Source organism: Nothobranchius furzeri, chromosome 13, assembly GCF_043380555.1.
Source record: "Nothobranchius furzeri strain GRZ-AD chromosome 13, NfurGRZ-RIMD1, whole genome shotgun sequence".
NCBI classification, from domain to species: Eukaryota; Metazoa; Chordata; class Actinopteri; order Cyprinodontiformes; family Nothobranchiidae; genus Nothobranchius; species Nothobranchius furzeri.
Genome location: NC_091753.1, coordinates 35,873,632 through 35,887,153, shown reverse-complemented (window position 1 = coordinate 35,887,153; position 13,522 = coordinate 35,873,632). Strand labels below are relative to the sequence as shown.

At 41.3% G+C, this 13,522-nt stretch overlaps 1 protein-coding gene across 3 annotated transcripts in view; it reads right to left on the bottom strand.

Moving 5' to 3' along the window:
* Positions 1 to 2,313: 2,313 nt before the first annotated feature.
* The window catches only part of LOC107380428 (F-BAR and double SH3 domains protein 2), a 96,634-nt gene continuing 85,425 nt past the window's right edge, over positions 2,314 to 13,522 (bottom strand). For 2 of the 3 annotated variants that reach the window (XM_054742733.2, XM_054742734.2), the window contains 7 exons: positions 10,850 to 10,984; positions 10,683 to 10,766; positions 10,392 to 10,569; positions 9,924 to 10,144; positions 5,190 to 5,382; positions 5,002 to 5,096; positions 2,314 to 2,964 (listed from right to left, as the gene is read on the bottom strand). In XM_054742733.2, coding sequence (XP_054598708.1) covers positions 2,872 to 2,964; positions 5,002 to 5,096; positions 5,190 to 5,382; positions 9,924 to 10,144; positions 10,392 to 10,569; positions 10,683 to 10,766; positions 10,850 to 10,984 — 999 coding nt within the window. In that variant the 3' untranslated portion in view covers positions 2,314 to 2,871. The remainder of the gene's footprint in view (positions 2,965 to 5,001; positions 5,097 to 5,189; positions 5,383 to 9,923; positions 10,145 to 10,391; positions 10,570 to 10,682; positions 10,767 to 10,849; positions 10,985 to 13,522) is intronic. The other variant, XM_070543515.1, reaches the window with a different exon arrangement.

Sequence of the window (13,522 nt, the reverse complement as noted above, 5' to 3'; positions counted from 1 at the left end):
AAAAAAAAAAAAAAAAAAAAAAACAGGAAAGCATTTTACAGAAACATATTCAGTGATCTGGAACAACAATCTTTCTCTGATCCAGTCAGGAAACTCCGGCCTCAGGGTGTTTATAGACTGCTATCCTGATCACGCCCACTTACACACACACACACACACACACACACACACACACACACACACACACACACACACACACACACACACACACACACACACACACACACACACACACACACACACACACACTATAAGCACAAATGCACACACACACGTTCAGTAAAAAGACAGAAAAGCTTTTAATAATTTTTATTAATTAACTTTTGTACACAATAAATACAAACTTTATTTTTTGTACAGCCAATAACAATATGCTGACTCTCATTTTTGTCACTATGGCAACAATCTGAAAAGAGAGCGAGAAGGCCTGTTGTTCCACCACATCTAACTGTAAAAAATATAAAAAGCCAAAATAACAGATAATTAAACACTGTGGTGGATTAACGAGATGCTGAAAAGGGACAGCTGTCTTAGGTAAAGGGGGAAATGGAGAAAAAAGGTCCTAAAAGTAACAATAGAGAGACAGACCGATGGATCTGTGATGGAACATTCTGGGCTCCAAACAAAAGTAAAGTTTCAAATTATAATAAATAAGATCAAGGAGAATCTGCTGTTTAGTTTTATTTTCATTGCAAACAGGAAACTAGATCAATTCCAGATTAAATACACTCCAATAGTTCCAGGATTTAATAAATATCAGTTTCAGTAACACGGAATGTTCAGATCCTCGCTAATAAAATCTAAAATTAAAAACTTTATAATGGAAAAGTTTTTGAATTTCATTTTTATCACATTTAACCTTTAGATGGTTTTGTTCCTCTGATGTCTCATTGCACAGCTTTTCAAAGTAAAACTGTTTCCTTTTGTATAATTCAGAGAGAAAATGCCGGAGGTCAGAAACGATTGGGACAAATCTCCAGATTTAAGCAACTCAGCCAGACCTTCCTCAGCACAACAGAATAAAAAAAGTCTTTTTTTTACCCCTTTTTTCCATAAATAAAGTAAAACATCAAATGACACATTTCAGTCATCTGTTTATTTTTAAAGAGTGACACATTTTTGTAAGATATCAGAAAGCGCCAGTGTTAAAAAACAACACTTCAACGGCTCTTTTTTTTGTCCATGCTGACGCCACCGGAGACTTCTGCTACTTTCTAGGGAAGGTACAAATAAATAAAAGTGCTACGCTGCCCTTTAGGCAAGGAGTTTTAAAGGCTCCACGTGTACATCAGGGATGGGATGTATTTACTTTGAGTAAAAACACACAACAGAAACATCTCTGAGTATCATTTTCTAGTTCTATTTATAGATTTAAAAAACCTGCAAATGTAACATCGGGTAAACAAGAACAGATGAATGAATGAAGGAAATATGACTTTTCTGGATGTTTACAACCCTAAACACACTTTAATAGTTTAAAGTTGTTTCTTTCGCCGTATGATGAACCATCTCTGTGCGTTTCAAAGCAGCAGCAGCAGCTTTCTTTAACTAATAAAGGAGAAAGAGAAGGTATAACGTGTGTAATATTCTGTAACTGCATGTGTGTTATAACCACCGGGTCACACCGACTGCCCAACGACAGACAGAAGATGGAGAGATAAAAAGTAGGGATGGGAGGAGAGGAATAAACAAGAGAGAAGAGGATCCAGCCTCCATCAGCTCCTGTTTTTCCTCCTCCCCTCCTCTTCCTGTTTCCTGCTGTATTTACAACACCCTTTCAGAATAAGATGAAGATAAAACTTTCACTATCAGAGCTTTCCATTCATCTGATTTTGTTCATATGAAACCATGTGCATAAACATTCCTATGACAACAGTAATGTACTGTACTAATACACATTAATTACATATAATGGTAATGACCGTATATGGTGAAGGGAGGGCTGAGGAGGGGGGCGCTGCACCCAGGATGCTGTTTGTGGACACACCCCTGCTTCTTAAAACACAACAAACTCTGCAAGTTTTTCTTACTTTTTATCTTTTTCATAAAGTTTCATAAAGCTTCAACACTCCCAAAATGTAGCAGAAGTGATGAGGATGTGACGTGGAAGTATTTTTTAAGCAGCTGGAGCCAGGTTAGGTCTAGTTCACGTGTCTGTGCTCTATAGGAGCCACATATTTCTATAATGTTTTATTAACTTTTGACCCTAAACTTCCAATCCTGCAAAAATTACATGTAGTTATTTCTTCAAAAACATGTTTAGGTTTTAAAAATACTTTTGTTATTTAGCAGAAATTTCCAGAGTGTTGCTGCAATAATGAATTAACTTTAAAAATCATATCGGCTGCTCTGCATGTTTTCAGTGTGCGTGAGGGAAAAATATTTTCTTGTTCAGTTGATTAGCTTTGACTACATTTTGTTAACTTAGAGCTCCAAACTGGACTGGTGCTTTGAGAATAATTGTTTAAAAAGTGCAGAAGAACAGAATTATCCTACTTATCTGATACAGAGCTTAACAGCACAAACCCATCTCTGAGCATTTAACAGAATCCCCCTTCCACAGCGTTTCTCCTCCTGCTAGCGACGCTCCGGTTTGCCGCCCAGTGGCTTGAGGTTGTAAGGCCGGATTGGAAGAACAGGAAAGGATGAACAGGAACTCCTTCTGCACTTCGTTAGGAAGCCCATCAGGAGGTTGTCTGATTGTCCACGGTCTCTCTTTGCTCTCCTCTTCAAATTAAAGATGAAGAGCAGCCGGGGGGTGGGGGGTCAACGTGGTTTCATTTAGTTCACATCACTTTAGTTATGCCCTCCCCTCCTTCAAGGTCTTGGTTCTCATCCCTTTTTATCTTTGACACCTGTAGCACCTGTCTGTCACACCAGTGTGATTTCCACCTCCTCCATCTTGTCGCTCTTCTCCTGCTGCCGTCGGGGGTGCTGTTTGGGGGGAGGGGGAGCGGCTCGCACCTGCAGCACACAATCAGAAAACATTAAACTGGAGGGAGAAGGCAAGGCACTGTTGCTCTAACACAGCTGTAGTACGCTCTAAAAATGATTTTTACTTTGTTACATCTATTAAAAAACTATTTCCTCTCGTTTAGTGACTGAATGGCATTTGGGAGGAAACTGTGGGTTTGTTCTGTTTTCCTGTAAACAGGGCGTGTGGCGGGGATGAGAATTCTCCTTAATGATGTCCTTCAATCTGTTCTGGTAGCAAACATCTTCAAGAGAGGAGAGTCGATCACTTTGGACCCGTTTTAATAACCCTCCCTGAAGCCTCCATCCCTCTATGAGGAGTTACGTTCTTGTGCTCCCTGGTGCTGAGCGGGAGAATGAAAGCAGCAGACCGTGATGGAGGTCAACTTTCCTCTTTTTTTTTTTTGTATCTAGAGGAAATTCAGGTGCTGCTCTGCTTTAGCAGGGATTCACACATCAGATGAAGTTGGCAGACATGTGGGTGACCAGGAGTTGGAAACTGTGAAGTATTTCTACACACAGAAAGTATGTTTACCCCGATTTAAAATGCAACACACAATAGTCGTTCTTGTGTTATAGAGTTTTTTTATTTTTTTATTTATTGCAATTTTATTATGTTTATGTTGGTAATGTTTCATTTAAAGCTGTAAAGGTCCAAAGTGTTTTATAAGTCACTGATGTTTGATTAATGTCCCGTAAAAACTTGTAAATAAAGTTCATTTAAAAAGTAAACGAGTGTGGTTGCAGCTGTCGATTATTTTAGTAATCGAGTAACCTAGCAAATATTCTGATGCGTAATCAAGTAAACAAATAAAGAAACTGAAAGTATTTAGGAGTTATAGAAAGACTTAAGAGCAACACAAAGACATAAGAGGAATTCATTATATAGAGATTAAAGAGTTTAAACAGGATTTAATTTACATTAACATTGAAAATGCTAAAACTTGCCTCTAAATGCTGCTTCTTTAAACAAAATATTCCTTTTCTTAAACATAAACTAAAGTGCATTACGTCCAACTATGTAATTGATCCATGAAAAGTAGAAAGTAGTGTGTTTAAGTGCAAAATTACCCATTTTGCAAAAAAACAGGATGGTAAAATATTACATATCACCTTTTAAAGATGCGGTTCACTGAAAACTGAGTTTTCATACAGGTTGAACATGAAAATAGTCTCCTACACCTACCTGCTGCATTAGACTTTGATAGAAAATAGATGCTGAAAAGCTAGGATTAGGAAGGCCTGACAGATCAGCGTCACAATGTCACTTAACATTCATGGACACTCATCTTGACTCACAACGAGGAAGGCTATTGTTGGTTTATCATCCAGGAAAGAGCAGAGAACGTCCCGACTATTAAAAGCTAATTGTTAGCATTAGCAAATCCACCACAGAGCAGAACTCCTCCAAGCTTGTGTTATTTTTGGCGATAAAACATCCTCGTTGCAAGTCAGTAGCAGAGTGGCGTTGCTGTTATCCAATCCAAGGTGAGATTTCCAAATATCAGATAATTAGACTCCAAACCTACCATCTAAAGCTTAGCTGTGATGTGGGCAACTGCTAGTTCCTAAAAATGGTGCACCGGTTTATTTTTCCACCCCAAGTACGACTTGCAAGGCACTGATTCCTACCAGAGACCACTGCAAATGTATTGATAAAATGAGTGAACCACACCTTAAAAATATAGGAATAAAGCCTGAAATGAGGCATAATAGCAACAAAGACAAGAAAATGGAATTTTCTTTAAAAATATGTAACAAAATGTCCCAAATACCTCTACACATTACTGTGTGTAATGCTCACCCATGCTAAAGGAGGACAGTTATTACTCTATTGCAAGAATCGGACATTTTCTGGGTCGCTCCCAGGCTTATTTTATCTTTCTTTCACAAAAACACAGCTGACACATTTTACATGTTTATTTTGAATTGCAACATAACACTGCTTGACTTTGAAGAATAGTTTTGGGCGCGTCACTGAAACAGCAGCAACATCCACCACGCATCAAAAACAAGTTCCATACTAACCGGTCGTAGTTTTCCGGGACCTCCTTCAGTTGTGAACCGCAGCGACCGAGTCTGAACAAATCCTGGAGAAACTGGACTCCTGCCAGAGCTTTGATCTACAGAGAGAAGCATGAGAACTTGAGCTAAAAAGGCCCAGTGATCTGACTCAATCAGCGTGCTGCTTGATAAAAGTCTGGTGTCTGTCTTACTGAGAGAGGACAGCTGTCCTTTGTGTGAGGAGGCTGGCAGTGGAAGCTTGTGCTCCCCATTAAGAGCAGCAGAGGGTGAACGTGGCAGAGGAGGGGGGGTGGAGGTCTCTGGGCTGGTGAAAGGGCTGACGGGAGGTTGGTCGTACAGCGGCAAAGGCGGCAGGGATGATGGCAGCTTTGAAGGAGGAGAAATCTGAAGAAAGTGATCAGCAAAATACACAAAAAATAAGATACAACCACAAAGGTCATTTAGTTTTACATCTTTGTTACTTTGTCTTTTAACAAACGCCCAGTTGAACGTGGAAGATAGTTGCTCAGACTGAGCCAGGTTCTGTTGGAGGTTACTTCCTGTTAAAGGGGACAGCAGTAGCTCAGGAGGTAGAGCGGGTTGTCCAGTATTCGGAAGGTTGCAGGTTCGATCCCGGCTCTGACCAGAGAATGCTGCTGTTGTGTCCTTGGGCAAGACACTTAACCTTGCTGGTGGTGGTCGGAGGGACCGGTGGCGCCAGTGCTCGGCAGCCTTGCCTCTGTCAGTGCGTCCCAGGCCAGCTGTGGCTACATTGTAGCTCATCATCACCAGCGTGTGAATGTGTGTGTGAATGGGTGACTGACTGTGCTGTGAAGCGCCTTGGGGGTTGTAGAACCCTATGAAGGCGCTATACAAATACAGGCCATTTACCATTTTACCAAAGGGGAGTTTTCCTCTCTACTGTCGCTACATGCTTGCTTAGAATGGGGATTGCTGTGCCGTGCAACCTGCGGGTTTACTTGGGTAATAAACTTTTGACCAACTGGCATAATGAACTGAGCCCAATGCACTGGTAAGTTTACTTTGTAAAGTGCCTTGAGACCAATCTTATATGAATAAACAGTTCAAAACTAAATTTAATTGAAAAGGCAACATTTAGTGGCTTAAATGAAGAATTTGAACTGAACTCATCTTGAGACAAACATCTCTGATAAAAGAGAATCGGTTTAAAGATTTTTAAAGTAAAATAACAAAAAACATTCACTGGTCTGATAAACAACAACATTTTCTTGTAACAAGTTTTGAAAATTGTGCTAAACCAGGGTGAACATTTGTATTTGAACATAAAACAAGGCAGCATATTTGTCCATTTTAACATGATAAATTCAATTCAATTCCATTCAAAAATACTTTATTAATCCCAGAGGGAAATTGATTGCTGTAGTAGCTCAGAATAATAATAATAAAGTCATCAAAGAGTTACTGTGTATTACAATGGCTGTTGGCAGGAAGGATCTCCAGTAGCCAGTGTTGGTCAGCGGTCCGTGCAATCCTTCCTCTGCTCGAAGCCTGTGATCTTCTTCATCCCTGACCAGACATCTCTGATATTGATCCTCTGTACTTTGTTCTGCAGCTTCTTCCTGTATGCCTCCTTGTTGTCTCTGATCTTGAACTTCAGTTGCTTCTGTATACTACTCAATAATTCCCTGTCTCCCTCCTTGAAGGCTCTTTTTTTTTCTCATTTAGCAGATTCTTCAGTTCACTGGTGATCCAGGGTTTGATATTAGTGAAGCATCTCACTGTTCTGGTGGGTATGATGTTGTCCACACAGAAGTTTATATAGTCAGTGACACATCCAGTCATGGCATTGATGTCCTCTTCATATCCTTGGCAGAGAGTCATCCAATCTGTGGTCTCAAAACAACTCTGCAGGGCTTCTTCAGCATCCTGTGACCATTTTCTCACAGTTCTTGTCACAGGTTGCCTCTGAACAAGTGGTTTGTATTCTGAGCAGAGAAAAACAAGATTGTGATCTGAATGTCCCAGAAGAGGTCTTGTTTTGGACATGTATGCATTCTTTACATTTGCATAACACAAATCCAATGTCTTGTTTTCTCTGGTGGAGCAGCTGAGAAACTGTTGAGACGTTGGAAGTGTAGCAGAGAGCGAGGCATGATTAAAATCACCAGATATCGCCACAAATGCATTGGGGTGCTGGGTTTGTAGCTTAGCGACAACGGAACTGATGGCATCACATGCATTTTCAGCAAAAAGTGAAAAAATAGCAGTAAAAATCCTCCAAGCTTCACAGCACCAGAAACAGAAAAGTAAAATGTCCAAACAAATACCGTTCCTCCCGAGAAACCAGAAGAAAACATGTCTAAGAAAAGGCAAAACTTACATATAGTCAACAGAGCTGCTCCAACATGCAGCCACCCAGAGCAGTGCAGTTCCGGTAAAACAAAACAAAAAGCAGCTCTTATCTCACCTTTCTATTAATGCCCTTATGAGTATTTTAACACATTTGATGACATCCATAATGTTTTACCAACCAACTTAATAGCTTTTCCTGCCAGCTGACTGGCAGTGTGAAGCCTTTTGTGTGGAAATTGACACCTGTTAAAACTAAAGAAGATAAATTATTAATAAACTCAAGGCTGTGGACTGTGGAGCTGTTTAAAAGCAAATGTGTTAATTTATTATCATTATTATTATTACTATTATTATAGTTATTATTGTTATTATTATTATTATTGATATATTACTTATTTGAAGACATTAAAGTGACTATGTGTATTTTCCCTGGCAATAAGGGGCAGTGTATACCTAAATTATTGCAAGCAAGCAGTATGTTTAAGTTTGAGCAAGACCTTACTAACAGATGGCCACTAGGGTCAAAACCCCTGGCAGCACAAATTTTGTCCTGGGTGTTCCTCAATTTCAAGGAACCTTGCCTTGATGTCTTGGTCCCGCCCTGGTTGCCTAGGAGACACGTCATCAGCAACTGCCAAGACGTGCTCCAATGTTCATGTGCTGCGGAGGAGTCTGTCCTCCGTTTGTTAGCCATTTAGCTAGCTGAGCAAGGGTACATTCAGTGGCGGTTTTACCATTAGACATAGGTCGGCGGTCGCCTTGGGCCCCCTTATGTTGAGGGGCTCCCTAGCCCTGACTGCCGGCACCCCTTTGTTAATGCCACAGTGGACCATTCCTTTAAGACTTGATGCACAAACAGGAAGTGATTGGTAGTCATTCCACTCCAATCCAGTTGGTGGCAGTAATCATAAGACCACAAATAAGAAGAAGAAGAGAAAGCAGAAGAAGTGGAGAGGCGGGAGCATTTGTAACAAACTAGAAGCGGTAGTCAAAACATTAAGCATGTAATGGGAGTTATCCTAGTGGCTCCAATAAGAGGAAGAAGCAGCTTGCTTCAAAAAAAGAGTTTATCTTCACTTCCGAAAGTGACATCGTTTTTCAATGTAAACATCAAAAGGAAGCAGAAAGGAAAGACAATGGACTTTTTTTAAAGGAAAGAAAACAAAGACCAAAATGGAAAATAGAAAAATAATAAAATTAAAAGGCAAAAGCACTGGAGCACTGACAGGAAGAAGAAAGCAGAGTAAATACTGAAAGCACTCAAAGAGAGGGAAAGACAGGAAAAAAAGAGGAGGACTAATAAAAAGGGAAAATAACTCATGGCAGAAGGGGGGAGAGTTTCGCAAATCCAGTTAAAGGTAGAATTTGTCAAAAATTTTGTGTAAGGGGGCCCCCATGTCTGTGTTCGCCTTGGGCCCCAAAATAGCTAAATTCCCCACTGGGTACATTGGAGGTGCATTGTTGTCCTCAGTCAGTCAAAAATTTCCAGAATACAGTGCGGTAAAAGGATGGTAGATCAGAAGCCAGCAGCTACTTCGGGGGCAAATTTCCAGTTTAAATATAATTCAACTAATTGTAGCTATCGAGCCAATATCTAAAATGTTGTTTAAAGATCCAAAGCAGTTAGCTATGGTTGGTTAGTTGCTTAGAAGCTTCGGTGGCTAGCAGGTAGTAATACGCTTACATATTTAACTTATATACACAATTTAAAAAGTAAAAGCCTTGTTATACATTTAAAATTGACACTTATACGTATAAAATATAACTTTACCTCACATGACCACCGCAGGGGCCACAGTACCGTGATGTAAAGTCTGTTCCATTTAACAGTTTTCTTTGACGAAGGAAGGACGGTGTCCTTGTAAGCAAGCATCTTAACATTGAGAAACACCCTCAAACCTGCTCCCATGTATTTTATACCCAATTTTTACAGTTATATGCTATAATGCTATGAAGCCGCCAATATTTTTCAACAACTGGGCATCATTTAATTCATTTTAGACAGCAATTCGATGGATATTTAATTCCAGAGATTAACGGTAAAAACTATACACTGTCCCTTTAAACTAAATCATTTGATTATTTGTTGATGAAAGATTTAGAATTTCTTTAAAATTCTCTACTTAGTGATTGTCTTACTGAAATTTCTCTGGCTTTAGATATCTCCTAGAATAATTCAGGCCAACTTTAACTCTCTGCCCTGCAAACAGAGTTGTTGTGTCTGCTGGCTCAAAGGAAGGGAGAGGCTTCATCCTTCCTGCCGCAGAACCTCCAACAGAGCTGCACTCTGTGCCACTGATAAGACCTTTTCCCCTCTAATTGCAGTTGATTCTGATCCGCTGTTTGTGAACTTTTCTCCTACTAATAGGTCAGCTGGACAGCAGACAGGAAGGGGGGGGGGGGGGGGGGTGTCAAGTGGCACAGCAGACGGTGCTCCGCCCCCACCCCAACAAAAGACCGATGACGCAGCGCATGCAGGTCAGTCCTGGACTTTGAAGCTTGTCTCTAACTCAGATCTGCCTCGGGAAGTTTTTCCACGAGGAGTGTTGTTGCTACAAACACAACTTTTTTTGATACCGTGTGTGTTTTCTGGGAGACAGGTGCTATCGTACCTGTGTGTCACCTGACCCTCCCCCGATCGTCTCCCCATTCTCCATGAGATCCTCCACCAACACAGAAGGGAAAACTCCCACCCGTCCGTTCAGCTCCCCCTCCCAGAAGCCGTCGTCCGTCTGCGTGTCTCGGCTCAGCAGCCGGATCACGGCTCCCTCGCAGAAGGAAAGCTCCTCGTCTGCCTGGCCTTCGTAGTCGTAAAGCGCCCGGACAAACACAGCTGCAGAGAGCAATTAGTGTTACACAGAGGGAGTAATTATTCTCAGTGAAATAAAGTTCCTTGTCTGCTTTGAAAACTGTATGCATGAGTGGAAAGAGAAGACAAAAATAAGTAACAGTAATTATGTGACAGAGCTTCCTCTGGAGCTTGGTTCAAACAGACCGTAGAGCAGACGCAGGAGTCTGGAGCACAGGTTAGAAAAACTATAATCTCTGTAAACACCACCTTTAGCTGTCGGGATACGTACTGTTTGCGTCTCCGTTGATGCAGCCCGAATGCAGCTCTGGTTCGGTTGAATTGGATGAGGTGTGCGATCGAGCATCCAACGTGGCCAGAGACTGGAGCATGCTCAGGAGGCTGTTGGACGCTGGGAAATGCAGGTATTTCTCTGGGACGTAACCTACTTGACCTGTCTTGTTGCGTGCCTGGGAGAGAAAAAATAAACGATGAAAGAAAAATAACAATTTAAATAAAATCGAAAAACAAGTTTATGTAACTGGGGATACAAATCGCTACGAGTCTGTGAATATTTGATCACCTTAACCCAGTCCTCCATGTCTCCATCCTCAATAACCTCCAACATCTCCTGTTCGTCTATGGTTAACTCGTCTGGCTGAGACGCCTTCAGGAGAGATGAACAGATGAGTAAAACATAAAACAAGTGAAGAAAAGTCTGCAAATTTCCTCAAAGGTGCGTCTTTATACCTTGTACGAGTAAAGCACTTTGCAGGTTAGCGGGTAGTTGCGGAGAGTTCCCGAAGGACTGGAGCTGCTGTCATCAAAAACCTCCATATTCTCTTCACACTCCTCACCCTCTTCACGCTCCAAGTCCACCGTGCCCTTTTGACACACAGAAGCCCTTTTTATAAAACAATGCCGTCAATTTGCCGCAACGCCGTGGTGGCATCAGGGGCTCTTAGGTTGTTTTATAAGATCAGACCGTGGTGGTAATGTGGCGCAATCGGATGGCAATTTTATAAAAGTTTAGGTGATGGCGGCATAAAGGGGGTATGGGGGCAGCATCTGCGCTGCCGCAGTGATCGTTAAGTTTTTTTTAACAAGCAGCTCCCAAAGGTGTCTGTCCCCATCACTCCCTGTGCAGTCTCTGGTGATCTGAGCTTCAGCTCCAACAAAGAGGCTCGTGGAGCGCTGCGGCGCTCCAGTTTGCCATCTCAGCTGATTTTGTTCAAAAAGCAAACCTTATTGCCTGTGTTTACTTTCATTTTCAATAAATTTGCCAGCCGGAGCTCAGCAACAACTCCACACGTCATCATGACATCTGCCTCTGTTGCGCCAGGGCGCATACGACAGACCATTACCGCAATACTACTACCAAGCAAGGCGGAACGAATGCCGCAAAATTCGCGCAATGCCATGCCAGCATGGCACATTTATAGACATACCATTGCGGTAATATGCCGATTTGCCGGCATGGTGTGTCTTGTAAAAAGGGCTAGAGTTAGAGAGAGATAAAGTCAAAATCTTCAATAGGAAAAACTCCACTTTAATAGGTAAATAACTTAATGAGGTCCAGTGCTTCAGATAAAAAAAAGACTGTCAATGTAGAATTGAACTATTAATGACACGTATGCCAGTGAAGGTCATCTTGGACATCCTTGTTCAGTAGGAACTTTTCACCCCTCGTTCCAAGTGGAAATGTATCCTCCAGATTCCCTTCACTCCTGATGATGCCCATTAAGTGGAGCAAAGGAAAACATGACACACAAACATCAAAAACAAGAACACTTCTTTTTGACTACCACCGGTATTGACTCCCACTGCTCTTTTCTAGCTACAAAACAAGTTACAAAGGCCCCCAACATTCAAGTCCCACCGGTTACCAGCTCGATTCCTAAATATGAGTCTTCCAGTTGAACCCTCACCTGTAATCCTAGGTCTCGTTTGTCCTTTGTAGCTTTTAGAAGCAGGTGTAGAGGCACTAACGTTACACAGGCTGCAGCCCCTCCCAGGTTTGTTCCATGTGAAATCCTTATGTAAAAGTCATGTGATCTGGCTAATGGAAAGATCCATCACACACACACACACACACAGTGAGCTGATCTGCTGAATAACAATAGACTGTGTGTGTGTGTGTGTGTCTGCTCATTCTTTGTGACTGAGAATAGTCATCAGATTTCTGCTGACACAGCAAACTACACCAGCGCAGATCTGTACTTGAGCTTATCTCACAAAAAATGTTTGAGAGTCAGGTGTGATCAGAGGGCATGTTTTGAATGAATTAACACTTGATTAATTTAGATTAATTTACTTTAAACTATTCCATTATAAGGTCAATCGATATTGTTTTGTCTATTGTCAAAACTGATGTCGATATATCGGAAACATGGTCATCCGATGACCGATATGTACTGCCGATTTTTATGGACCAATTGTCATGACCTATATCCAGACGTTTTCCACCTTGATGCACAACGTTTCTGAAGCTGAATCAGTTTTTGACCTCTGAATTCAACCAACTGTTAAATCTTACCTTTGTACACTTCTCAGTGTTAAAGTATTATTGAATTGAATTGAAGTAAAACATCTAAATAAAGTCATTTAGAGTATTGATTGTGCAGATTTATTAGTGAATGTAAAAATACACTTAAACCAAATTCTGAAACAGCGTTGGGCTGCCCGAGGATGCGCCTGACTTTAAATCAGCCTTACTAAGGCCAAATATCAGCTGATGTAAAAAAATAAAACAGTGCACATCTGCCCAATATATCGGTCTACCCCTACCTTAACCCTCCCACTGTCCTTATGGGTGACCCCGAGAGGAAAGGTGACCATTGAGCAGGATTGATGGTTTATCCCATGAGGTCCACGTGGCAGGGGTGAGGTGGTGCTCACTCCTAACCCCTACCATTACATATCTTCTGAGCCTCTCTCTCTCACTCACTCACTCACTCACTCACTCACTCACTCACTCACTCACTCACTCACTCACTCACTCACTCACTCACTCACTCACTCACTCACTCACTCACTCACTCACTCACTCACTCACTCACTCACTCACTCACTCCCTCCCTCCCTCCCTCCCTCCCTCCCTCCCTCCCTCCCTCGTCTTTTTATAATGATATGAGCCTTATTTTCCCTGTTTTAGTTGGCCATTTCTAAGGACTCCAGGGATATTTTAAGCTCCAACAAATTTTTATATGCTTTATGGGGGCTCAATGATCAGTTTTAGATTACCGCATTCTAGGTCTCCTTTAAAAACAAAATATTTTAAGTAAATAAGACTGCTACGTCAGTAAATTTTATAATAACGTAGAAATAAAATCATATGAGATGTAGCTGGGACGTTTCAGTCTTAAAGTAGTATTGACATTGCATTAGTCACAAAACTGGCACATTGAGATAATGAGTGAGTGT